The 26,661-nt window shown below is 30.5% G+C and overlaps 1 protein-coding gene across 1 annotated transcript; it reads right to left on the bottom strand.

Moving 5' to 3' along the window:
• Positions 1–6,176: 6,176 nt before the first annotated feature.
• Positions 6,177–12,242, bottom strand: LOC113369331 (probable H/ACA ribonucleoprotein complex subunit 1). The gene is made up of 7 exons (XM_026610288.1): positions 12,218–12,242; positions 11,779–11,888; positions 10,984–11,302; positions 10,601–10,824; positions 9,712–9,849; positions 9,258–9,599; positions 6,177–6,278 (listed from the first exon to the last, which is right to left on the bottom strand). The coding sequence occupies exons 1-7, from the start codon at positions 12,240–12,242 to the stop codon at positions 6,177–6,179; spliced, it is 1,260 nt and encodes a 419-aa protein (XP_026466073.1).
• Between the last annotated feature and the right edge of the window lie 14,419 nt (positions 12,243–26,661).

Here is a 26,661-nt window from a genome sequence, read left to right as displayed (position 1 = left end):
TTTATTTTTCGAGGTTCATTAATATAAATCAGCAGCCCTCCACCCATTCCAACCATTGTACAGGGTTTCCACAAAAAAGATTTTTGATCATTATTCATTTTTTTTATTACATAGGGACCATTCTGTTTTAATAACAATGAAAAGTTATAATAAACTGTTCTTGTCATAGTGACCACATTAAAAGATTTTTCTGTCGTGATATTTTCACCAACTGAAACCGCTCATTCAGATGTAGGGCTCCCAATACCGTACAAAAATCTAAATACCGGTATTCGATATTTAAAAATGAAATTCCTGGATCCCGGTTTTAATACCAGTATTACCGATGAAAAATTGGTTATATTTTTACTTACTTCAGTTGTCATAATTCTAGGTAACTCTTCCTTTTCTATATTTCTTCATTTCCTTCTTAATGTTCGTGTTTCATTTTTTGCTTTTTACTTCAATATCTCACTATTCAAATTCTGTACTTGATTTTCTTAATTTGACAGTACAAATTTTACGCCACCGGTGGGGTTTGAACCGAGTACCCCTGGGGACGAGCATGCTACCCACTAGGCGACCCTCGCCTCAATATATTATTTTTCTTACATAGTTAAAAAAAATCTGCCAATGTTGTTTTTTGTCCCTCAAATGCCCTTTGCTGAAAATTTCGTGCTGTGAAGTACGCACGTTGTCCCTTCTCAAGATGAACTGCCAGATGCTGGACAGAAGGGTTTCGTTCATGAATTGGAAAACTAAAAATATGCCAAATAGCTTTGTTGCTGCTAATATATCTACCCATTTGATAATGCGTTATCTCATCATTTTTATTTATTAATATTATCAATATTTTATTAATATTTTGTAGCTCAAATATTGCTAAATCATTACCATTAATGACGTACTTACAAATGTATTTTATAGATTTGACTGAGCTGCAAAGTTCCACATTAATATAAGCTTCATATGCTTTTGTAAGTAATGGTGAGTATGCTACAACCCACCATCAATTTCAACTGGCTCATCAAAGTTACGTAGTCTTATTGTAAAAGTGTGTCCACCATTGTCTTGATCTCTGCGTCGGTACAGAGGATAACCGTCAACGTCCGTGATGGTATCATTAGTTGGTAGCTTCGAAAAATTTTTCTCACACCTTCCATTTTCCATACATGGCGCCTCCATGTTGAAAATTCCACACGGGCCATGGATCATGTGTTTCGTGAAAATATCAAATAATTTTTGATCTGTTGTTTGATCAGCTGTTTCTGCTGATATTATTTGATCAATATTTTGTGGTCGGATTTTATCTTCGAGTCAAATTAAAATGGACATGAGGCAATCCACGTTTTTGCCACTCAATCGAGTACAACTAACAACGTGTGATACCAAAAACAGAATATTTAACAATGAAGTCAATTAATGATTTCAGCTTCTGTCTAAGCACACGCGCAGTTATTTATTTTATTTTATTTATTTTATTTATCATATAGCCCACAGAGAAGCTCCAGGAGGACTTAAAAATACAATTTTAATATATGATACAACAGCAAATAACATAATTCATAACATTACAATACATAATACACAATAAAAAAACTATCAAATTCTTAACGGTAAAACTAAATTATATATAATGGAAATAACCAGCTTCTAATGATTGGAAATGCTTATCGTTAATTCCAACATGCAATAGGATATGCGACAGTAAATTTCTAAAAGTTCGAAGACTCGGCAATATAAATATTTGCCTCCAGAAATAGCAGGCCTTTGGCGACATTTTTATAAAATGTCAATGAGAGAATTTTATCTTCAAATGTGAACTTTCTTCCATTCGGTTTTTTGTATGTTCTCTCAATTTGCATTTTATGACTTGCCCTTAAAATTAACGTTGCTGGAATACAAGAGAATTTTTCAGCACATTTGATGCTCTGCTGAAATTTGTCCCGTAAATTTGTATTTTGTTTTTAATTCTTCGCATCTCGCACCTCCTGTATCAAAATTTTTGATGTGTTATAAATCTTATGGGCTCCAGGTGTCAAGGCATTGCTGCGTTTTTGTTTGACACTCTGCAATAGTTTACAGTTTTTAAAAATAAAGTAATTAATATTATTGTAATTTTCAAATGCATATACCATTGCGAGAAACTGGTGTAAATCTAATTGATAATTTTAGAAACATCCTTTGTCGCTTAGGGGTGCTCCAATTTATTTCGAATTAAATTTATTAAAATAAAAAAATTACTAAAAAAAAAATCTCACTGTGCATAATTACCTGTGACCGGAATCTCTCTTATATGACAACAGCTCCCTTATGTCTTCCTTCATTTCATTAATTTCATATGATAATTTGGATAGAGTGTTGATGCTACTATCTAACTTGTCCTCTGCGACATATATATTGAGACGAATGAATTTTTTTTATGGGAATTTAAAAGATTTTAATAAATAGTTTAAATATATAAATTTTAAATAATGTACCCGTCTCCATATTGGGACTCTCCTCTACTTTTCCATGTTAAATTTCACACACATATTAATATAATTATAGATATATATATATATATATATATATATATCACTTCTGCAATAAATATATTAACATGAATGTTTTGTGAATGCTATGATATAAACGATATTAAATAATATACCTTTCTCTATATTGGGGCTATCCTATTTGTTCGTTTTTCTCCTGTTCACCATCACACAGGATGTGAACTCTGCCCTCGCTTCATATACTTTTATTAGTTTATAATTTGAAGATGTAGCTACACATCTCTTCGTGACAATTTTGTATTTCACAGTATCAGGAAGGGGCTTTTACACCACTTAATCATTTTATGAACCTTCAATGGAGAATTATCTATTGGCCATAAATAGTTTGTTTTCTGGGCATTGAGAGCCCACGAACAAGGTATATGTCCACATTTATCCTCCTTATCGTAAATTATAACATCCTATGTAGGCTGCGTGTTTGGCGCGAACAATTTCATTATTTGTCCAAAATTCTACTGAAGATAAGTGAGACAATACTCTGATGACAAATTTTTTAATGGAAATCTTATCAAGGTAATACTTGCAATTAAAGTATTACCAGGTTGTAGTACTAGTGGTGCACCATGTAGAGAACTCAAAATCCAAAACATATCAATAGAATACTAGAATTGTAGAAGGCAACATCAAGTTATACATCTTGGATTTAAAGAATATTCAAATATTCTTATTTTCAAATTTCTTATTTCTATTTGGTAGAGTGTTGCATGCCAATCCACTTCATAAAAAGCATAACTCGTGGTTTAGTAAATCTAGAAAATTGTTAGAATGTGACATTTTTTAAATTATTTTTTAAATCGTCCGAATGATATTGAGCTGTTTAGTTAGTTTTTTGTTAAGCGAAAATAAATCTAAAAAAAACAAACGCGTTAGTACATCAGTATGTAATGTATTGTAAATTTGCCGATAGTTTTCTTGAATTGTGATTTTTTTCGAAATCAATGTTGTGATAATAATACTAAATAATGTGTGATTTAGTCTTTGAATATGTAAAATTAGTTAAAATATTTAGCAGTCACGAAGAAACTTTATTTGTTGAATGTTAACAAAACAAATTTTGAAATAAAATAAATAATTCAGAAAAGAAAATAAAATTTATAATAAAGAAAATAATAGAAAATGTTCAGATGATAGATTATGGTAATAGGAGTATTATAAATGGAATGAAAAATTATCACGTACATGAAACAAGAGATAATGAATGAATTGAAGTAAAAGCACTGTTATTGAGGTTCAACAACAACTAACGATTAAATAATAACGAAATTGCGAATTGAAACCAGAACAATTAAGTTATTTTGGAAGTGAAACAAAATAGTAAGCAATATGATTAATATTTACTATAATGACTCATTTATTTCAATATGACTGACGATATGAATATTTGAAGAGAGCATAGGTTTGCTTCTACGTAAAATAACATGAGCATATAACATGTCATGGAAGGAATTAACTTTGATTGAGACGATTGAGCATAACACGAGGATTTAGTTTATAATACACGGTATTTCATATACAATTTTAATTTCGATAGTGTCAGTAATTATGATTTATTTACATTACAATTTTCTTGGTCTATTTGTTGAAAAATCACACATGACAATGAAAAAGGAAATTTGATTTATAATGACCATTGTGATGGCAATGATTTGATGGCTTCATTGTGCCAAACTATTTGAAACATCCAAATAGAAGTTCGTTCCAATCCAGTCAAAGACATTCATGTCTTTATGATTGTGAACTACTCAAAGTAGTTTTCAACCAAATAGAAGAAACCGCCCTGGATTTACATTATTAACCAAATATCAAATTTGAAGCGGATGCAAAGTATGATACATCGTAATTCATACTTCAACATTTTTTTTATTTAATTTTGGATCTATTTGGCTACTAGATTATTTTTCTTCGAAGATCAATACCAAATGCTAAATAAAATGATATCTATAATTCAGTCGCAGAAGGAATTTTGACACATTTAATAATTTTGAGATATTTAGAAAAGGTGCCATCACAATAAATAGTACTAGCTTGAAGATTCTTCATCGCCATGCATAATTAATCAGGAACATAGTTTTAATTTGTACGGATTTCTTAATCATGGATCAAATGGTATAACTATCCTTAGTTTAGTCGAAGAAGGAAGTGACATCACAATAAATAATATTCGCTCAAAGGTTCAAATCAAGAGGATTGTTTTAATTTGTACGCAAATCGTAACCATGTATAAAATGCTATAATCTATTGGCAAACGAAGATATTTCAATACTTATATAAATTATTCAAGGTCGTGAAGATTGATTTGTCCAATTCAATTGCGATTGTAAAATCTTGGGACCTTCGACTGACTTAACTGATCTCTGGTAAAAGTTCTTCCAATCTTTACCAAATCACTTATGTATATGTATCTACTAAGTTTGTTAAATTGATATAAAAAGGAAATTGAAACATGTTATGCAGCCTGGATATTATATAAAGAAAAAGTAATGTAGAGTAAAATCGATTCGCACTCGAAATCGATATTAAAAATTGTGTATTGATATTTGCAAATATTAAGAAATTCTTGAAGAGAATAATCAGTTTTTAATGCAATAGGCTATATTTAACCAATTTTAAATATTCAACGATCAACACATGTAACTTATAGGATAAACTTGTAAGATATAATAAAATTTTCTTTGTTTTTCACTAAACTTACAATTGGAAAACTACAAACGCTTGAATACATTTCTACAATACATTCAATGTGATAACTTTAAAATGAATGTAAAATTATATGAATCATTAATAATATAATTATAGTTACTAATAGCACATACTATTGCTATAATAAAAGTAAAACATGTTTCTTATAATTTTACTTTCATTTTTATTTTGCCACTATATTAAAGCTATACATAAGATTTATTTTTGAACATACAAGAGACTGCGCATTTTGTAATCGATTTTATTTCTGTACTAGAAACGAAAATACTCCATTTATATTTTTTAGTTCCATATACGTTTCAATGTTTGTAATGCTCAAATTTTCGATCCATATTTTATCTAAGTATGCTTTTTCATGTCGTTGCTTGTACCATGTAAACTCAAGTTGAATATTTTACTTTTTATATATACGATTTTTAAATTTCGGAAAAAAGAATGTCTTCCACATGTGCACCACATTTTTTTTAATTTCATGTGAATTCTTGGATAAAAAATTTTCTTTCATTTCACTATTGAATTCTTGGATAAAAAATTGAATTCTTAAATAAAAAATTCTTGGAGAATGCATGCTTGTATATAATACTCATGGACCAGTGCAGCTGTTTTCCATTTGAAAGATATTTGGGACAGTTACTAAAATTGATACGAGGACCAGCAAAGCCTTTGCAACAAGTATCATGCAGACTACTCGAACAATTTCATGATAAATCAAATGTAGATCCAAATGATATTGAAATACATAAAAAAATTCCAAGATTGATTTTGTTAAAATAAATGGATATAAAATATATTAGTCAAATAATAAGGATTGCCATATATTGCTCTCTAATAAAAAGATAATGTGTGTGGATGAAATAATTGAACAGGAATCACATTTACTTTTTCGAGTGTTTCTCTTACCCTTTCAACCCGCACTTGAAAACAAAGTTGTAAGGTTTTTGCTCATACATTTCTTTTATCATTGATGTAATCAATTGCTTCTTGTTTGTTCCGCCGGTCCATATTTTTCAGCTTTTCTTCTAAACAGTCTAATTCTTCATTCGTCTTAATAGGTAACAAAAGATAGTTTTTTTCACGGATTGAATCTGTGAAGCTGATGCCTTGTTTCTCTTGACGAAAGTCATCAGCTCATTCAAAATCACTTTGAAAGAGCTCTGGCCACTTCTTCATTTTGCTTTGTTTGTATCTCCATTGAATATATATTAACATAGATTATATTGTTTAATTCGGTGTAATAAAAATATTAAACAACATACCTTTCTGCGCTGGTTTTTCCTTTTCTGGGATAGAGCTCAGAGTGTTATCGTCTGAGCTCTCAATACACGATTGATTTTGAGTTCTTTTTAAATACTTCTTCACGTTTTTATAATCGGTGGTGCTTCTCATAAACTTAGCCTCCAATTCAGAGTAATCTCTAAACGAAGGAGGCTCGCACGCCTTCAGCATCTTATTTAGTTTATAGCCTGCTACATTTTCTGATCATAATTACATAGTCTTCTCCTCATTTACAGCCCATGATGAGGGCACGTGTCCGCATGAACCCTCTTTTTAAAAATCACTATATCCCATGAACACTATCAAATATAATGGTACCAATTTTGAAATTTATTTAAAAAAAAAACTATAACTGATTATTTCAAATATTTAAATTAAAATAAAATTAAATTAAAATAAAATTATTTAAATTAAATAATTGAAATTATTTAAATTAAATAATTGAAATTCATTTTTGAGAGAACTTACCTCCATATTCACTTATTTAAAATTTAACTACGTAAACTTCTAACTACTTAAACTTACTACAAATACCTGCAACTGTTGCGACGATCAAAACTGGAAAGAAATACGAAATGCATTTGCGATCCTTGCAACTACAGGAAATTAAATTTTGGCGCGATTATTTATTAGTGTGGGCGCTGATTTACATTTTAAATCTTCAACACAAGATGCGTAAAAAATGTTCCGCAATATGCATTTATTAGAATATATAGAATGAAATATACATAAATAATAATATCAATAACAACTATGATATAAATAATATTGATAATAACATAAATAGGAGTGTTTTTAGTTTACATATGCATTCGAAAGTAGTAAAGTAAGGCATACTAGTGCACTCGAATATATGTTTCTATATTACTCTTGAATGTTTCAGCGACGTACAATTTATCATTGAAACACTGAGATAATATTTTACAGACATATTGTTTTCGAAATTAATATTGGTGTTTCGAAAAGCCATTTCTATATTGTTATCATGTCAGCCTTCGTATATAGGCGCTTCGACGGAACTGATGTTACCGGTATACATATATTTTTTTCGGTTTCTCTGGTGAAACGCATTCTTATCAACATTTAAAATACTGCTCTGTCCAGCCGCCTGCAGCATTTGCGTTTTAAAAACATGCACTTTAATTTATTGTGACAACTTTCTATAAACATAGTTCAAAAATCACCCTCACATAGTATTGCACGAATTATTAATTTGGTGGAACTGTTATAAATATTATTTACTGTATGAAAATTAAAAAACACCACTTTTTTGCTAACTATTTTATATATTAAAAAAAATGTTATTAGTACCATTAACTTATTTTTAGAAAAGGTTCAGGTGTTTTTACATATTGTCTTTCTCTTTTTTAGATGACTTTTATCCATTTTTAATTTGGGATGTGTGTTATTTTCGATATGTAGTTCACATAGAACACAAAAATATTTAAAGTTTGGATCTCCTAAATATGCTGGTGATAAGGAACGTAAAGCTAAACTGGGATCACACTCAAAGTGAAGCCATCTTAAACACATTCCACATTGTTGCCAAGAACTGCTGGATGGTATTAAGTCCCCATTGCAATTGCTTTTGCAATTAATAAACGCGTCTTGGGAATTTCTTAGACATAGTGAATAACTGTAATAATAAATAAACAACTTTATTTGTAATACAAACAAACTTGTTAATTCTGATAATTCAAAATTTTGTGAAAAGATATCTTTATCAGAATTCTGATACAAATAAGCACATATATCTAAATTATTATATTTACTTACAGAAACTCCGGCTTCTCTACAAAATTCTAATTAGTAAATAGGTTACGGAAACTCGTGGCGCTCGAACTCTCAAAAACAAAATAAAGGATCTTTGTTTAGTTTTGTTAGTATCATCTTCTAGAAGTGTTGCCAACTCAATCATGCCTGTGCCTATGCCATAGATTCTAGTGGACTGTAGACGGTAACAAAAGCGTAACAGTCACAAAAAAACACAACTTTCACTATGTTGATCGTCTTGGTATTCTTTGAGAGCACTCCTAATCACTTTCTCAACTTTTCAATGCAATATTTAATGAATATTTACACTATATCAATGGAAAATTTAAATGTTTCAACATAACCTCAAAAATGATTGTGAACAATTGTAAAAATAAATTTAGTAAAAACTCGGTCACAAAAATGTCCAAAGATTGTAAGATTTTGGATACATACTCTTGATATATAAAAAATAAATTCTTGAAATTTAAAAGAAGAGGACATAACTATAAGTTAACAAACATAATGCAAAAGATGAAATAGAATCAACATAAGTCAAATATAGATATCATATAGAAATGATTTAATATCCATCATGATATGATTAGAACTAAACAATAAACTATGTATATTAGAGATAAAAAAAATCAAATCAAATTGAAATATTTGATCCAAATGAAACCAAAGTTTAAATTACTTGTTATAAATTGTTAATTTAAAAACAAAGCATTTAAGTTAATCGAGGTTTAAATCTTGAAACCTTCTTGAACTTAGTGGAAGTAGGAATTAAATTTATAATACTGTATAAAATCATTGAATATGGGATCATTGATATGAAGATAGGATATGATTGATATAGCATAAAATTTAAAATACTCTAAAATAAAAATGTAATAGTGTAAAAATAGAAATATTTTTTATTTAAATTATTAATTTAAATTTATAAATTATTAAGTTATTATTAAGTTTTAAACGTACGATGTTGAAAAAAATTACTGAGCATTTTATACAATTTATCTGAATCATTTTAACAGTCGGTTTAGGAATACTGCGGACGTTATCGCAGACGGCACTCTTCTCGTCGCGGACGGCACTATAACCGCCATGGTGGGCAGTATCATCACTGCCACGGCTGGCAGCATTATAACCGCCGCGGTCGCCTCGCCCGTCGCGATTATTATTTTGGACACCGCGGTTGTTTTTTTGACCACCCTGGTTTTTATCTCGTCCGCCGCGATTGTATCCTTGGCCGCCGCGACTATCGCCGCCCTTATTATTTTCTCCTTTCTGCTGTGGGCCAGGCCCACTTTTGCACCAACTTGCTTGGTCGTCTGTGGACTAAAATAATAATTAATAATATAATAAATAAATAAATAAATAAATAATAATAGCTGAATGCTAAATATATTTATCAATGTATTTATATATTATTATATGAATCTAACCTTACCTTTTTATGCGTGTAGATTATAGTTTTCTTCTCTTTGAAGAATTTTTCGAAGTATATTTCTACGTTTTCGCCGCCATCATAAAATACTGGTAGGAGAGATAATGTACTTTCCTCCTTTTCGTACATTAATTCAATTGCCTTGAAACACAAGCCAATGGAAATCATGTCGAAATCTCTTATAAAAAAAGATAATGAAATCAAGTATGTTACATTTTCATGATATATTATTCAAGTTTGAGGAAGGGTAAATAAAACCTTTGTAAATATTTAGGGGCTGTTATCGTTGTGTGATTTTGTAATTAAATACCACTTTGTAATAATTAAACAAACATGTGTTTAATCATTACAAAGTGGTCGGTAATATGAGTGTAATAAAAAAATAATAATACTGTTCCGATCAACACAAGGACAAATAATTAATTGAACGCAGAGAATGTTCAGAGAAAAAAAATCCGTATCTCAATCCTGAATATTTACGTAAAATAATTTGTGATCATATATATATATATATATATATACATATACATATATATTAGGGTGGTCCTTGATATGGTCATTTTCGAATTTATTTGCTCCCAAGAGCTCAAATTCTTCCAAATTGATAAAAAAAAATCACTAAAAATTTATATACATATATATATATATATATACATACATATACATATACAGAAATATATACCTTTGTCCCCTTTTGATCATCTAAAAATTTAAGATGATCGAAGTACCAGAGTTTTGGCTGTAGACGTTTTGTGCGCTACAGCCCGAGCGCATAGAAGCTTTTATCTAGAATAACATACTGTTAGATTAACACAGTCCAAATCATCTAAACTAATAATTAATTTTGATAATATTTTCCTTATATTGTGAAGTTTTTAGTATTATTAAATACCTTGTTAACTTCCTTGTTAAAAACGCTCCTAATGCTTTTAATTTTTTTAGCCACTGTGGCTATGGTTGCATCTGGATTAATTTCTTTAAATGCCGGCAGCATTGAATTTAACGCATTATTGCGCATTTGTTTATTATGATATGCCTCGTCACTTATTGACCACAAACAAGTATGGGCTTTGTACATTTCTATAAATTTCACTATGAAATTTTCTGAATCCATATCTATAAATCCATCAAAATTATTATCAATAATTGTTCAGAATGTGCTAATTATAACTGAATATATAACTAAAAACTAATACGTACCTATATTTTCCTATTCAGATTTCCAACTAATAGAACTTTCTCACAGGATTATAATAGTCAAACTAAAATAATTACGGCCGCCGCGTTTGTTTACGCGGCCGTTGTTGCCTGTAACGCCGCCATTGTTGCCCGTACCGCGGCCGTTGTTGCCCGTACCGCCGCGGTTGTTGCCCGTGCCGCCGGGGTTGTTGCCCGTACCGTCGCGGTTGTTGCCCGTGCCGCCGCCGTTGTTGCTATTACCGCCGCGGTTTTTGCCTGGGCCGCCGCGGTTTTTGCCTGGGCCGCCGCGGTTTTTGCCTGCACCGCCGCGGATGTTGCCTGCACCGCCGCGGTTGTTGCCTGCACCGCCGCGGCTGTTTCCTATGCCGCCGCTCCAAGTCGCATCGCCTGCGGACTAAAATAATATTTAATAATATTATAATAGCTGATTGCTATGTATTTATGTATTATTATAAAAATTTAACATTACCTTTTTATAACTATATATTCTTATTTTCTTATCTTTGAAAAAATGGAGGAAATATTCCTCCACGTTTTCCCTGCCTTCATAAATAACGGGCAGGAACACACGCTCCTCCTTTTGATACATCAATTTTATTGTGTCGAAGCATAATCCAACCGCCTTCATTTTGTAACCTATTATATAAAAAATTATTTATATATATATATATATATATATATATAAATAAATATATACCTTGGTTATGCTCCGACACCCCACACAACAATACTGTGTGTCCAAGAAAGGAAGTCACCGATGTCACATCTCCTAATTTTATTGGTCTTGATTTTGCATTCGAGCTATAATAATGAAAATGTTCTAATTATACACATGTCCTGAAGAATAAAAAGTGGATTTAATTTTCTTACACAATATGACTCTGTATGGCAATCTGTTAATATCAGCAGCACCTCTTCTTTGGGTATTTCACTCACCAGAGTGAAATTCCTCAAAGCTGCCCCCATTTTATTTAAGAATGCTAGAAAAATAAAAACTATGATAATAGAAACGAAGAAATAGTTTTCAAATAAAATTATATATGTAATTTTAATAATACGCTATACATATCAATAAAAATCATGAATTTTTGTAAAAAAATATTATAATTTCTTAAAAAATATTAAAAAATACAAAAGTTAGAAAAAGCTAAACGTACTTACAATTTTTTTATTCCAGTGTAAAAAAGAGACTTTTAAAAAAATTCATGTTTTTTTGTTGTTATGCCCGATTATTGAACACTATATATAACTATTATTCAACCCTTATATAATATATATAATATAATGAAATCGAATAAATATAAATTACCAATATCTTCCATAACTGATGCCATTTTATCACTCTGCTACAACAGCACTGTTCTAATTCTACTATTCATTTAGCGCGCCTGATTGCAAATGCACTCAAAGGGACGTTTACCCGATTTATATACGCGAAGGTGGTGCGTCCACACCTAACGAACGGACACGAACGAATATGATGAATAATATGCGCAGATTAAAAATTATAATATAAAACTGATCCGTAATATAAAACTAATCAGTATCATTTCCAACTATTATCTTTTCAATGTGCATTCATTAATTATTGTAATTTCATTTTATTTCAATACATTAAATATTGTAATTGCTAGGCTATGAATTTAATACAGCAATAATCTTTTATTGGGGATATTTTTAGCTACATCATTTTTCTCAATACAGGTTTCAGGATCACAAGATCCTGATTCCCAAACTAAGTTGTATAAAATTTATGTAGTTTGGCTTTCCAGTTCGTGTAGTCTTTAAGCGCTCTGGGTATTCTCGAAAATTCTGCTGGAATGTGAGCTTTAAATTTTATTAAATATTCGCTCACTGTATCCCTGGTTTTGTCATCTAATTTGACGTTTCTCGTTCCTTTTACCCAGAGCCTTAAAAGTCTCTTGGTGACACCTAGGCAGACAATATGCATGTAGTCGAGTGCTATTTGAGATACCATTCCGATATTTAATTCCTCCAAAACGGAGTCACCTGTGTGATGTACTGGGTTCGTCCTCATGCGAAAAGATTTATCTGTTCGAAGATCTGAAAATGTGTTATTTAAAATGACATGGGTTGAAAACTCTTCTCTTTGAATACATTTGGAGCAGTTTTCATAACCCGCATGCCCAGTTGTCTTTGTAATCAACGCACGCGCAGGACTAACACATATTATTACAATTTCTATTGAGACAAATTAAACCATGTTGTTGTAGCACTTTCATTTCTTCCACGAAAGGCTTACAATACCCAGCAGTTGTGTCATACACTGCATCGTAATGTTGTTTCTCTGAAACAGATTTCCTAGCTCGCACTTCAAAGGTAATTCTGGAATATCATCCGCTTCGTCTTCAATATTAAAATAGTCAGAAACATGTGGAACCGGAATACAAAGCACTTCATATTTGTCAATACTAGCAGAAGCGCTTTTATTTTGGGAATCTTGACATGCAATGTCATGATAATTGCAATTATCCATGGATTTGCACCTCTTCAACACTTTCACTAATGTAAAAGCTGCTAGCACAGTTGACGGTGCTACTGTTAGTGCTCGAATCATCATTGTCAGCTGAACGCCTTACCTAAGATTTGTGATTGTTTTTGCATTATTAATCATTACAACGTGAAGTTAATTTGAAAGGATTTGGGTGCGTAGGTTTGTGCAACTGATTTGTGTTTAGGCAACATTGTTCTATTCTGTGCCTGTTCATTACTTGTTGTAATGCCATCAGCGTGGAATCAATTTAAAATAGCAACACAAATTAAACACAGAATAAAATGTTATACATTTATTGACTTCTAAAAATTATATACGAGGTTAGAAAAATATAGGTCCTTGTTCTATAACGGCCGTGAATGGAGAGAGCGAACACTCCTAGCTCGCTTGAGATTCTTACTTTCCTGTATTGCCAGATAGGGTACATAACCAACTTAATCTTGGTTAGCCTGACCTGATAGTTCCGTTAATAATGCGTTAATACTTGCTAGTTTCGTTAATATGACAGAAGCATTGATGTCCTAATAATTGCCAGATGGCATAACACCATCCCCCTTAGATAGATTATGGTGCCAAACTATATTCTTAAAAAATTAGATTACATTGGAAATTCAAATTTACAATAGTATCAAAACATTCAGAAAATTCTTTAACAAGTATTCGAATCCAATTGAAGGAAACTAAGGACTAAGATAAAACATAACATTCTTAAAACATTTAAACATAAAATTAGAAAGTTTGATTGGAAATGGTCCTAATTCTAAGTAAGTAATATAAACATATAAATGAAATTGGGAACTAACAAGCATCTTAAATATAGCATAGTAAAAGATAAAACTTAGTGCATTGCTTAATAAACAATGTTACAATAGTTTATTATATTTCAAAGGGTTTAATTCTATTAACGTGGACTTTAACTGATTTCGGATCACACAACAAAGTATAGTTTACTGGAGAATCCTTCGATAATATTTCAAATGGTCCAAGCCATGGCATTATCAATTTACGCATTTTTTCCCTTTTAAAGTTGTTTCATTTTTTAGGAGTACCAAATCTCCAACCTTGAACTCAATTTCTTTTGACTTTTTATCATAATAAATTTTGGAAGATGTCTTAGATGAGATTAAATTTTGTCTTGCAATATCTATGGCTGATTTTATTCTAAACTTAATTTCTTGTGCATAATCATCGAAAGTATAGGGATGAGATTGGGGTTTTGGAAGTGAGGAAGGTAGCTCAGGATTGTAGCCAAAAACTAGTCTAAAAGGACTGAAACCTGTTGATGTGTGTGGTGTTGTGTTATAAGTAAACAAGGCATAAGGCAGCCAATTGTCCCAATCTGACTGATCAATTTGAATAAAACTTCTTAGGTATTCTATTGATGTTCTGTGGGACCGTTCTAAAGCACCGTTCGATTCTGGGTGGTAGGATGTCGTTTGGAGTTTTTCAATTTTTAAAATTTTACAAATAGCTTTAAAAAGTGTACTTAAAAATTGGTGTCCTGGTCAGTCAGGATTTTGAAAGGAATGCCATAATGACAAATTATTTCTTCTACGAATGCTCTAGCTAGGGTTGCGGATTCTTGGTTTCTTAAAGGTATTACCCTACTGAATTTAGTTAATAAGTCTTGGAAAGTGAGTATGTATTTATTTTCATTCGCAGTAATAGTTAGAGGTCCAACTATGTCTAATGCACATTTTTCAAATGGCTTTACAGGTGTATCTGTAATAACCATAGGGTATTTACATAGCCTTTTCTAATGCTCATTTTTCAAATGGCTTTACAGGTGTATCTGTAATAACCATAGGGTATTTACATAGCCCTTTTTACATAGCTTGTTCCTTTGACAAACATCACAAGTTTTAACAAAATTTCTTAAATTTTTCTTTAATTTAGGCCACTGGTATTTGATAGATATACGTTTTAGGGTACGCTTATAACCCTGATGGCCTCCTATTGGTGTATTATGATATTCGTTTAAAATTCTTAATTTATCCTCTCGAGTAAGAAGATCTAATGGACGTTTGTAAATTAAAATTTTAATATTATAATTTTTAAATACATATTTAAACTTACTACGAATTTCACATTCATCAAGTTTGTCATCTGTCGCTAAAGTAGGTAATGATATTTCTTCTATATTATGTTCTACGCATAATTCCCTAAGCTTAATTAATGTCCTAAATATAATTTCTAAATTACTTATGTCTGGTTGCCTGAATTTAGTCACTAAATAAAATACAAAATCGCTATTATTATAATTAACATGTGTACATCTCTTACTTGTTTTCCCTGAGCTATTAATTCGTTAATTCTATTAAAATGGCTCTTAAAGTTATTAAAAAATACGCTATCGCTATTAAAATTTTGAGGACTATCTATGCAAACGGATTTTTTATCTACAAACGAAAAATTTCATTAAATTCTTTAACATTATCATTAATTACTATACTATTACTTAAACTGTCTTTAAAATTTTGGTAGGTATCGTCGCCCGTTATGTGATAAAACCTACTTAAGGCATCAGCATTCGTATTAGCTGATCCTTTTTTATACACTATTTCGTAATCATGTTCTTCTAACTTAATTCGCCATCTCATTAGTCTAGAACCTGAGTCTTTTAAATTCATTAGCCAAACTAACGGTTTGTGATCTGTAATTATATAAAATCGAACTCCATAAATATATGTTCTAAAATGCCTTACGGCCCACACGATTGCTAATAGTTCCTTTTCAATAGTCGAATAATTCTCTTCTGCCTTATTTAAAGTTCGACCATTGCGAATGTCCTTGGGACAAAATCGCCCCGAATGCTTTTCCGGAAGCATCTGTAGTAATATTGAAAGAAGCTTGAAAATTCGGATACTGTAATATAGGAGCAGTAGTCAAAAGATTTTTGAGAGTTATAAATGCATCCTGTTGAGCCGAAGACTAAATAAAATTAACATGTTTTTTTTAAGTTTAGAATGAATCTACGATAGTATCCAGCTAAACCTAAGAATGACTTAATATCCTTTGAATTTCTTGGGATTGGGAAATTAATTACTGAATCTATTTTGATAGGATCGGGTTTGATACCAGTAGGTGTAATTATGTGACCTAAATAGTATACCTCCTTATAGAAAAAATTACATTTTTGCGGTTGTAAGCGCAAATTACTAGCTCGTAGCCTTTCTAAAACTTCGCATATCTGTTTGTAATGTTCCTCTAACGTATTGGAATAAATGACGATATCGTCCAAATTAACGAAACACTTTGCAAACCAGACAAAACGGAATTCATAAGGCGTTGGAATGTCGCAGGGGCATTCTTTAGACCATATGGCATACGTTTGTATTGAAAGAAGACTGAGTTGAAAGAGCTGTCTTCTGTTTGTCACTCTCATTCATTGGAATCTGGTGAAAACCAGAAGCCAAATCAAGAGTAGAAAAATACTTCGAATTCCCTAATTGATCGAAAATATCAGAGATATTCGGCAAGGGAAAGGAATCTCCAACAGTAACTTCATTCAACTTTCTGAAATCAACTACAAGTCGCCACTTCAATGTGCCAGAGTCAGATTTTTTGGGCACCGAGAGTAAAAGCGCATTCCACGGACTATTACTTGGCTCAATAATATCGTTATTTAACAAATCTGAAACTTGATTACTTATTTCTTTCTTATGACAATCTGGTAAACGGTAAGGTTTTATATTTATAGGTGGGACATGTAGAGGAGTATTAATATTATATTCTACTGACGAAGTAAAAGGGAGCGTATCACCATCTACATAAGAAATATCATTATAACTTGAACAGATTCTATGTAAGTAATCACTTTCAGTCTCATTCAAAAGATCTGATTTTAGAAAATTGAAAATTTTTGGTATTCTGTCTGGATTGAAATTATTCGAAATTTGTCTATGATCTTCAAAAGAAGTGGAATTATCTAAAATTTTTGGTAAAACATTTATCTCGAAAATTGGCGTCTCTAACTCCACTTTACTATCGTTAGAATTGATGATATTAATTAAACAAGAATTATTTAGAGGTGATACTAATGTACTGGCTACAAAAATTCCTTTACTTATTTCAGATTTCTCAATCACACCTACAAAATTTGAATTTGTATTTATACGCACTACCGTTTCAGAACGTGGATTTGAATTAACAGAACTTAATTTTAGAGGCATTTGCGTTTTATTACTAAATTTTACACTAGATTCTGCAATATTAATCGATCCACCAAACTCTTGTTAGAAATCCATACCTAATATTCCATCGCTTTTAATAGGTAAACTATCCCTAACTATATGAAAATTATGCTTAACTACGCAGTCCCCTAATCTAAATCTAAATTGAGCCTTACCAATAGTAGTAACATCTGTACCTGATACTTCAGTTAATCTTAACTTATCTTCAAATTTATCTTTAATATCTACATCATCTATTACCTTGTAAATCTTAACTAAGCTAATTTCTGCACCCGTGTCTACTAATAAATTAATTCTACTATCCACAATATCTGGAGACTAAGTTTATGAATGCTAAATTACTGATCTTTTTTCTAAACATGATAAATGAGCTTCTTTATAAGCACTTGCCTTACTAGTACCAGGTTCTGGTTGTTTTGTCTTATCTACTACATTAATTTTAGATTTATTCTGCTCAACGTATATACGCTTTCTACAATGCCTAATTATATGTCCTATCTTCTTACAATAATTACATGATATTTCTGGTTCAATAAATTATGGACCCTGTTTCGGCACAAAGGTATAAGGACGTGAAATTTCTGGTGCTTTAAAATTAAAAGAATTGGCTAAAGCTTCTTCCTCTTTAGCCGCCTCTGCAGCTTCTTTGAAAGTTTGAAGATTCTTAGATTTTACTAAATATTTTAATGTTGGGTGAAGCTCTTCTTAAAAAACGCGTAAAGCTTGATTATGTAAAAGCTCATTACAATAGTCACTGGCAGCCGGATTTTTACTTCGCTTTACGGTAGCATCAATTAAATCTATAAGAATTTTTTCTAGTCTTAATTCAAAATCTCGTACACTTTCACGAGAGCTTTGTTTGCATTGATCGAACTGAACTTGTGAGGATGACACAGATTTTCGCTCTAAGTATAAATTCTGAAGGGTGGACTGAAGGTCCTCAAAACTAGAATTTTTTTTATATTGAACAGCCTGTAAAGCTTGACCCTCTAACTTTACGTGCGTAATGTAGTTTTATAAATTAGTGTTATTACTTTCTTCAATTTGCTCAAAAACAAAGGAACACGTTCTTAAAAATGTTGGAAGCTGTGATGGATCGCTTCCATCAAAACACTTAATCATTGATCTAGCTTCAGAAAGGGACAAGTAAGCCATTGTATGGTTTCTATCGACACAGAGAGGAATGGAAGGGTGTGAACTGTGAATTGGTAACGGATGAGTACACAAGAAATATTGATTTGATTACTAAAAATTGAGTCTAAAAGGTTAAGAGAATTTGCTGAATACTCTCTGTTGTGGTAGTCCGAAACCAGTAGTAGCCCTTCTGCTGCCTGGCATATATTCTGATATATCAGTCTGAGATATATATATATATATATATATATATATATATATATATCCCTAAATTACACAAAAAGATTAGTACTGCAAATTCTTAAATCTTATATAATCTAAAACAAAATTTCAAACTATAAAGATACAAAATTCAATTTTGTGAAAATACTACTTAGCCAATAAATTCTTAAATTTCAATATAAAATTATATATAAATTTGATATGAAACCTCGTAATATAAATTCTAAAATTTATAATTTCTATAGTTCTGTAATTTATATTCTAAAATTTTCTGTAATTCTGTAATTTATATTCTAAAATTTTTAAAATTCTGTAATTTATATTCTAAAAATTCTGTAATTTATATTCTAAAAATTTCTAAAATTCTGTAATTTATATTCTAAAATTTCCTGAATTTATAATATCTAAAATTTTCTGTAAATTTTTATTCTAAAATTTTCTGTAATTTAAAATATCTAAAATTTTCTGCATAATATCTAAACTTTGGATTCTAAAATTTTCTAATTTTTTTTAAAATTAAGGAAGGTTGAGGAAGGATTTCGCCTGAACGACATCTCCGATTTTGGCCGGTCGCGTAAATGCCTCCGATACAATTTTTTTTCCCCAAGAGGATTTTATCTCCCTATCCGTTAAAATTATTAGGACTTCATAGCGCGGGATTAATACTCTCTTAGAAATTTTTATCTTTATAAACTGTATTGAATTTAATACTTCCTTAGCTTTATGCCAAAATTTTATATGCTGTGATTGATTAGAAACAGCACAACGAAATAATTTACCTCTCCATTCACGCTCTCAAATAAACAGTCCATAAAAATAAAAAATTCTCCAGTTCCAAATGTTGTAGAACTTCCATTTGCTTCCAAGTAACCGGAGTTCTGTAAACCATCCTCATTGCGTTGGGAAAAAACTTGAGCTGCCAGGCTGAAATTCATCCGCTTCATCTTATTTTAATCGAGATGATGTTCAGTTAATGAAGAACATTTCCGGAACAATCTGCAATTTGCATCATAGTCATAATAGTTTACAATATCTTACCAGGAAGGCTCATATTCCTTCTCGTCTAAGTATGTAAACTTTACTTTATATTTTGCAAAATTATTGCGCATGCATTTTAATAAATGCGGAGGGTCAAACAACGGAATTATTTCGTGCCCATCAATTTCAAAACTCACTTCGTTCCAGTCTCTAGTTTTATAATCGTGTTCGGTGTCTTTCAATAACATATTAATAGCTTTACAGTTTGCGGAGTATTGGTCGCAAACTGTGGCTAAATTTTTAAATCAATACTAAATATTTTTCGAGAGATATCAACAATGAGACTTTTTAAATCTGAACTATTGACTCCACCAACTGAAAAGTAAAAAGCAACAGACTGCTTCCATCGATCTTTAATTTGCTTCAACATAAAAACTACTGCATGATCTGCAAGTAAAAGCTTCCAGCCATTTGCCTGTTGTTCAAATCCTATTATATGATCCTTTTTCTGATCATATGATAAATCAGAAGATAAAGATTTCTCGTCGAACATTAATATACAATATTTGCTGCAAATATCTTTTTTGCGAGAGATAGCAGCTTCTAATGATTGTAAAAGCTTATCGTTAATTCCAACATGTAATGGGATATGCGACAGTAAATTTCTTAAAAGTTTGAAGACTCGGCAATATAAATATTTGCCTCCAGAAATAGCAGGTCTTTGGCGACTTTTTATAAAATGTCAATGCGAGAATTTTATCTTCAAATGTGAATTTTCTTCCATTCGGCTTATTTTTGTATGTTCTCTCAATTGGCATTTTATGACTTGCCCTCAAATTTAACGTCGCTGGAATACAAGAGAATTTTTCAGCACATTTGATGCTCTGCTGAAATTTGTCCCGTAAATTTGTATTTTGTTTATTAATTCTTCGCACCCCTGTATCAAATTTTTTGATGTGTCATACATTTTATGGACTCGGGGGGTCAAGGCATTGCTGCGTTTTTGTTTGACACTCTGCAATAGTTTGTTTTTAAAAATACAAGTAATTAATATTATTGTAATTTTCAAATGCATATACCATTGCGAGAAACTGGTGTTCTTTGTCGCTTAGGGGTGCTCGAATTTATTTCGAATTAAATTTATTAAAATAAAAAAAATTACTCAAAAAAAATCTCACTGTGCATAATTACCTGTGGCCGGAATCTCTCTTATATGATAACAGCTCCCTTATGTCTTCCTTCATTTCATTAATTTCATATGATAATTTGGATAGAGTGTTGATGCTACTATCTAACTTGTCCTCTGCGACATATATATTGAGACGAATGAATTTTTTTATTGGAATTTAAAAGATTTTAATAAATAGTTTAAATATATAAATTTTAAATAATGTACCCGTCTCCATATTGGGACTCTCCTCTACTTTTCCATGTTCAATTTCACACATATATATATATATATATATATATATATATATATATATCACTTCTGCAATAAATATTAACATGAATGTTTTGTTGAATGCTATGATATAAAGATATTAAATAATATACCTTTCTCTATATTGGGGCTATCCTCTATTTGTTCGTTTTTCTCCTGTTCACCATCAACACAGGATGTGAACTCTGCCCTCGCTTCATATACTTTTATTAGTTTATAATTTGAAGATGTAGCTACACATCTCTTCGTGACAATTTTTGTATTTCACAGTATCAGGAAGGGGCTTACACCACTTAATCATTTTATGAACCTTCAATGGAGAATTATCTATTGGCCATAAATAGTTTGTTTTCTGGGCATTGAGAGCCCACGAACAAGGTATATGTCCACATTTATCCTCCTTATCGTAAATTATAACATCCTATGTAGGCTGCGTGTTTGGCGCGAACAATTTCATTATTTGTCCAAAATTCTACTGAAGATAAGTGAGACAATACTCTGATGACAAATTTTTTAATGGAAATCTTATCAAGGTAATACTTGCAATTAAAGTATTACCAGGTTGTAGTACCAGTGGTGCACCATGTAGAGAACTCAAAATCCAAAACATATCAATAGAATACTAGAATTGTAGAAGGCAACATCAAGTTATACATCTTGGATTTAAAGAATATGCAAATATTCTTATTTTCAAATTTTTTATTTCTATTTGGTAGAGTTTTGCATGCCAATCCACTACATAAAAAGCATAGATCGTGTTCTAGTAAATCTAGAAAATTGTTAGAATGTGACATTTTTTTAATTATTTTTTAAATCGTCCGAATGATATTGAGCTGTTTAGTTACGTGTGCACTATGTTACATATAATTTTATTTGCTCATGAGTTTCTTATTAAGCGAAAATAAATCTAAAAAAAATCAAACGCGTTAGTATCAGTATATGTAATTTATTGTAAATTTGTCGGTAGTTTTCTTGAATTGTGATTTTTTTCGAAATCAATGATAATAAAACTAAATAATGTGTGATTTAGTGTTTGAATATGTAAAATTAGTTAAAATATTTAGCAGTCACGAAGAAACTTTATTTGTTGAATGCTAACAAAACAAATTTGGAAATAAAATAAATAATTAAGAAAAGAAAATAAAATTAATAATACAGAAAATTATAGGAAATGTTAAGATAATAGATTATGGTAAAGGAGTATTATAAATGGAATGAAACATTATTTCGTACATAAAACGAGAGATAATGGCCGAATTGAAGTAAAAGCACTGTTATTGAGGTTCAACAATAACTAACGATAATATAATAACGAAATTGCGAATCTATTGGAACCAGAACAACTAAGTATTTTTGGAAGTGAAACAAAATAGTGAGCAATATGATTAATATTTACTATAATGACTCATTTATTTCAATATGACAGACGATATGAATATTTGAAGGGAGCATAGGTTTGCTTCTACGTAAAATAACATGAGCATATAACATGTCATGGAAGGAATTAACTTTGATTGAGACAAATGCATAACACGATTATTTAGTGTATAATACACGGTATATCATATACAATTTTGATTTCGATAGTGTCAGTAATTATGATTTATTTATATTACAATTTTCTTGGTCTATTTGTTGAAAAATCACACATGACAATGAAAAAGGAAGTTTGATTTATAATGATCATTGTGATGGCAATGATTTGATGGCTTTATTGTGCCAAACTATTTGAAACATCCAAATAGAAGTTAGTTCCAATCCAGCCAAAGACATTCATGTCTTTACGATTGTGAAGTACTCAAAGTAGTTTTCAACCAAATAGAAGAAACCGCCCTGGATTTACATTATTAATCAAATATCAAATTTGAAGCGGATGCAAAGTATGAATACTTCATACTTTATACTTCAACATTTTTTTAATTTAATTTTGGATCTATTTGGCTATTAGATTATTTTTCTTCGAGGATCAATACCGAATGCTAATAAAATGATATCTATAGTTCAGTCACAGAAGGAATTTTTACACATTTAATAATTTTGAGATATTTAGAAAATGTGTCATCACAATAAATAGTATTAGCTTGAAGATTCTTCATCGCCATGCATAATTAATCAGAAACAGTTTTAATTTGTACGGATTTCTTAATCATGGATCAAATGGTATAACTGACCTTAGTTTAGTCAAAGAAGGAAGTGACATCACAATAAATAATATTCGCTCAAAGGTTCAAATCAAGAGGATTGCTTTAATTTGTACGCAAATCGTAACCATGTATAAAATGCTATAATCCATTGGCAAACGAAGATATTTCAATACTTATATAAATTATTCAAGGTCGTGAAGATTGATTTGTCCAATTCAATTGTGATTGTAAAATCTTGGCACCTTCGACTGACTTAACTGATCTCTGGTAAAAGTTCTTCCCAATCTTTACCAAATCACTTATGTATCTACTAAGTTTGTTAAATTGATATAAAAAGGAAATTGAAACATGTTATGCAGCCTGGATATTTAAGAAAAAGTAGTATAGAGTAAAATCGATTTGCACTCGAAATCGATATTAAAAATTTGTATTGATATTTGCAAATATTAAGAAATTCTTGAAGAGAATAATCATTTTTTAATGCAATAGGCTACATTTAACTAATTTTAAATATTCAACGATCAACACATGTAACTTGTAGGATAAACTGGTAAGATATACTAAAATTTTCTTTGTTTTTCACTAAACTTACAATTGGAAAACTACAAACGCTTGAATACATTTCTACAATACATTAAATGTGATAACTTTAAAATGAATGTAAAATTATATTGATCATTAATAATATAATTATAGTTACTAATAGCACATACTATCGCTATAATAAAAGTAAAACATGTTTCTTATAATTTTAGTTCCATTTTTTTATTTTGCCACTATATTAAAGCTATACATATTTAATTTAAGATTTATTTTTGAACATACAAGAGACTGCGTATTTTATAATTGGTTAAGTTTTTATTCCTTTACTAGAAACGAAAATACTTCATTTGTATTTTTTAGTTCCATATACGTTTCAATGTTTGTTATGCTCAAATTTTCGATCCATATTTTATCTAAGTATGCTTTTTCATGTCGTTGTTTGTACCATGTACACTCAAGTTGAATATTTTATTTTTTATATATACGATTTTTAAATTTCGGAAAAAGGAATGTCTTCCACATGTGCACCACGTTTTTTTCAATTTCATTCGAATTTTTGGATAAAAATTTTTCTTTCATTTCACTATTGAATTCTTGGATAAAAAATCGGAGTCTGTCATGCGCATCTAACAAGGTAACCATCAGGTTTACTCTTCTGGGATTTTCATGAAATTTCGCATGGTTGTAGGGTTGATGGTCAAACCGAACACCTTTAAATATTAGAGTCCTATGGGAAGCGGTTTAATTAAAAAAATTAAATAAAAATTGATTAAAACTGCTAAAAACGCGCTAAGCGCTATGTCTACGCGCGTTGCGCTTTGTATCAATGTGTCGAGATAGTCGAGTGGTTTGCGGCGCTTACTCTCAACTTTTTGTTCGAGGCCTAGGCTCACAGTCGCCTAGGTACTACACAAATATCTGAAATTTATAAATAGTAGATATTTATGAAAGCATTCTGAAAATAAATACATTTGCATTGCATATTGATAAAATAAAATAAAACATTTTTTTTTATAAATGATATGTATTCAAACTAATATAATGTCAAACATAAATAAACTTCAGGGCTTACAATTTGCTAGATGATATTTATCATAAAAGCATGAAAAACATAAAAATATATTGCAGTGCGCACACTTTAAAAATGCTGCTGTGTTACATAAGAGCAAATTGTAAGCTCTGAAGTTTGATTTTATATTATTTTATATTATTATTTATTTATGTTTGATATTATATTAGTTTAAATACAGTTTTTACATTTACCTCAAGAACGATTGTTAACAATTGCAAAAAGTAGACTGAAAACGTTATCGAACTAATATCAAACACAACATTATTACTTTATATTTATAGTTATTTATTAATATTTATCACTAATTCAATTATTAATAAGATAAATGTGAAAAATGTGCCAAATAAACACTGGCAGACCCGCGATTAATTTATTAAAAAAAAACACTACTTTCACTAGGTCGACCCAATATCAAACACAACATTATTACTTTATATTCATAGTTATTTATTATTATTCATCACTTATTTAGTTATTAATAAGATAAATGTAAAAACTGTGCCAAATAAACACTGGCAAGCCCGCGACTAATTTATCAAAAAAAAACACAACTTTCAGTATGTCGATCGTTTGGGTATTCTTCGAGAGAACCTCTAATTACTTTTTTTCAACTTTTCAATACAATAATTAATGAATATTCACTTTTTTCAACTTTTTAATACAATAATTGATAAATATTTGCAATGATTTGCACTATTTCAACATATCTTCGAACATATTTTGACACTGCAGATTATGTCGGTTGGTATCCATGTACTATGACATATGTAAAAATACTTGATTGTAGACTAAGGATTTTTATGTCAAACAAAGATAATGCGAAATAAATAAAATTTAATTGAATAAATTATTATATTGTAATCATTTTCATAAAAAATTAGGTTTTAAATGTTGGCCACGCCTTCGCCGATAGGCCACGCCCACGAAACTGTCAAATACCTGGGCCTGCCAGTTGTGAGTCTGCCAATTATATACTAAGCAAACTAGTGCACTCGAATATATGTTTGCATATTACAATTGAATGTTTCAGCGACGTACAATTTATCATTCTTTAAAACACTGAGATAATATTGTTTTCGAAATTAATGTGGATGTTTCGAAGAGCCATTTCTATTTTGTTATCATGCCAGCCTTCGTATAAGGCGCTCCGACGGAACTGATGTTACCGGTATACATATTTTTTTTCGGTTTCTCTAGTGAAACGCATTCTTTTCAACATTTAAAATATTGCTTTGTCCAGCGGCCTGCAGCATTTGCGTCCTAAAAGCATGCTCTTTAATTTATTGATATTGATACCTTTCTATAAACATAGTTCAAAAATGACTCTCACATAGTATTGCACGAATTATTAATTTGGTGTTGAAAGCGATTGTATGCTTTTGAGTATTTTGAACTTTTGGATTAAATGCCCTTTTCCAGCTTCTTGATACATGCCATGAACAAAGTAAATGGTTGTTTGTCGAAGTCATGACAGATGACCATGCATTGTAATACGCAGGTGCATCATCAGA

The sequence above is a fragment of the Ctenocephalides felis genome, unplaced genomic scaffold (assembly GCF_003426905.1).
Source record: "Ctenocephalides felis isolate EL2017-DRISC unplaced genomic scaffold, ASM342690v1 CF-g0.4_SCAFFOLD_00006, whole genome shotgun sequence".
NCBI classification, from domain to species: Eukaryota; Metazoa; Arthropoda; class Insecta; order Siphonaptera; family Pulicidae; genus Ctenocephalides; species Ctenocephalides felis.
Note: the sequence above shows the minus strand (reverse complement) of the source record. Positions and strands in the feature narration are given on the sequence as shown.

What these genes read in the sequence shown, in the direction of transcription:
- LOC113369331 (XM_026610288.1), bottom strand. Translation starts at nt 12,242, where the DNA reads ATGGCATCAGTTATGGAAGATATTG. An exon ending in GCCATACAGAGTCATATTGT is followed by an intron (nt 11,303 to 11,778) that starts GTAAGAAAATTA and finishes ATATTATTTTAG; the next exon opens with TCCGCAGGCGATGCGACTTG. An exon ending in TTAACAAGGAAGTTAACAAG is followed by an intron (nt 9,850 to 10,600) that starts GTATTTAATAAT and finishes TTGTGTTTCAAG; the next exon opens with GCAATTGAATTAATGTACGA.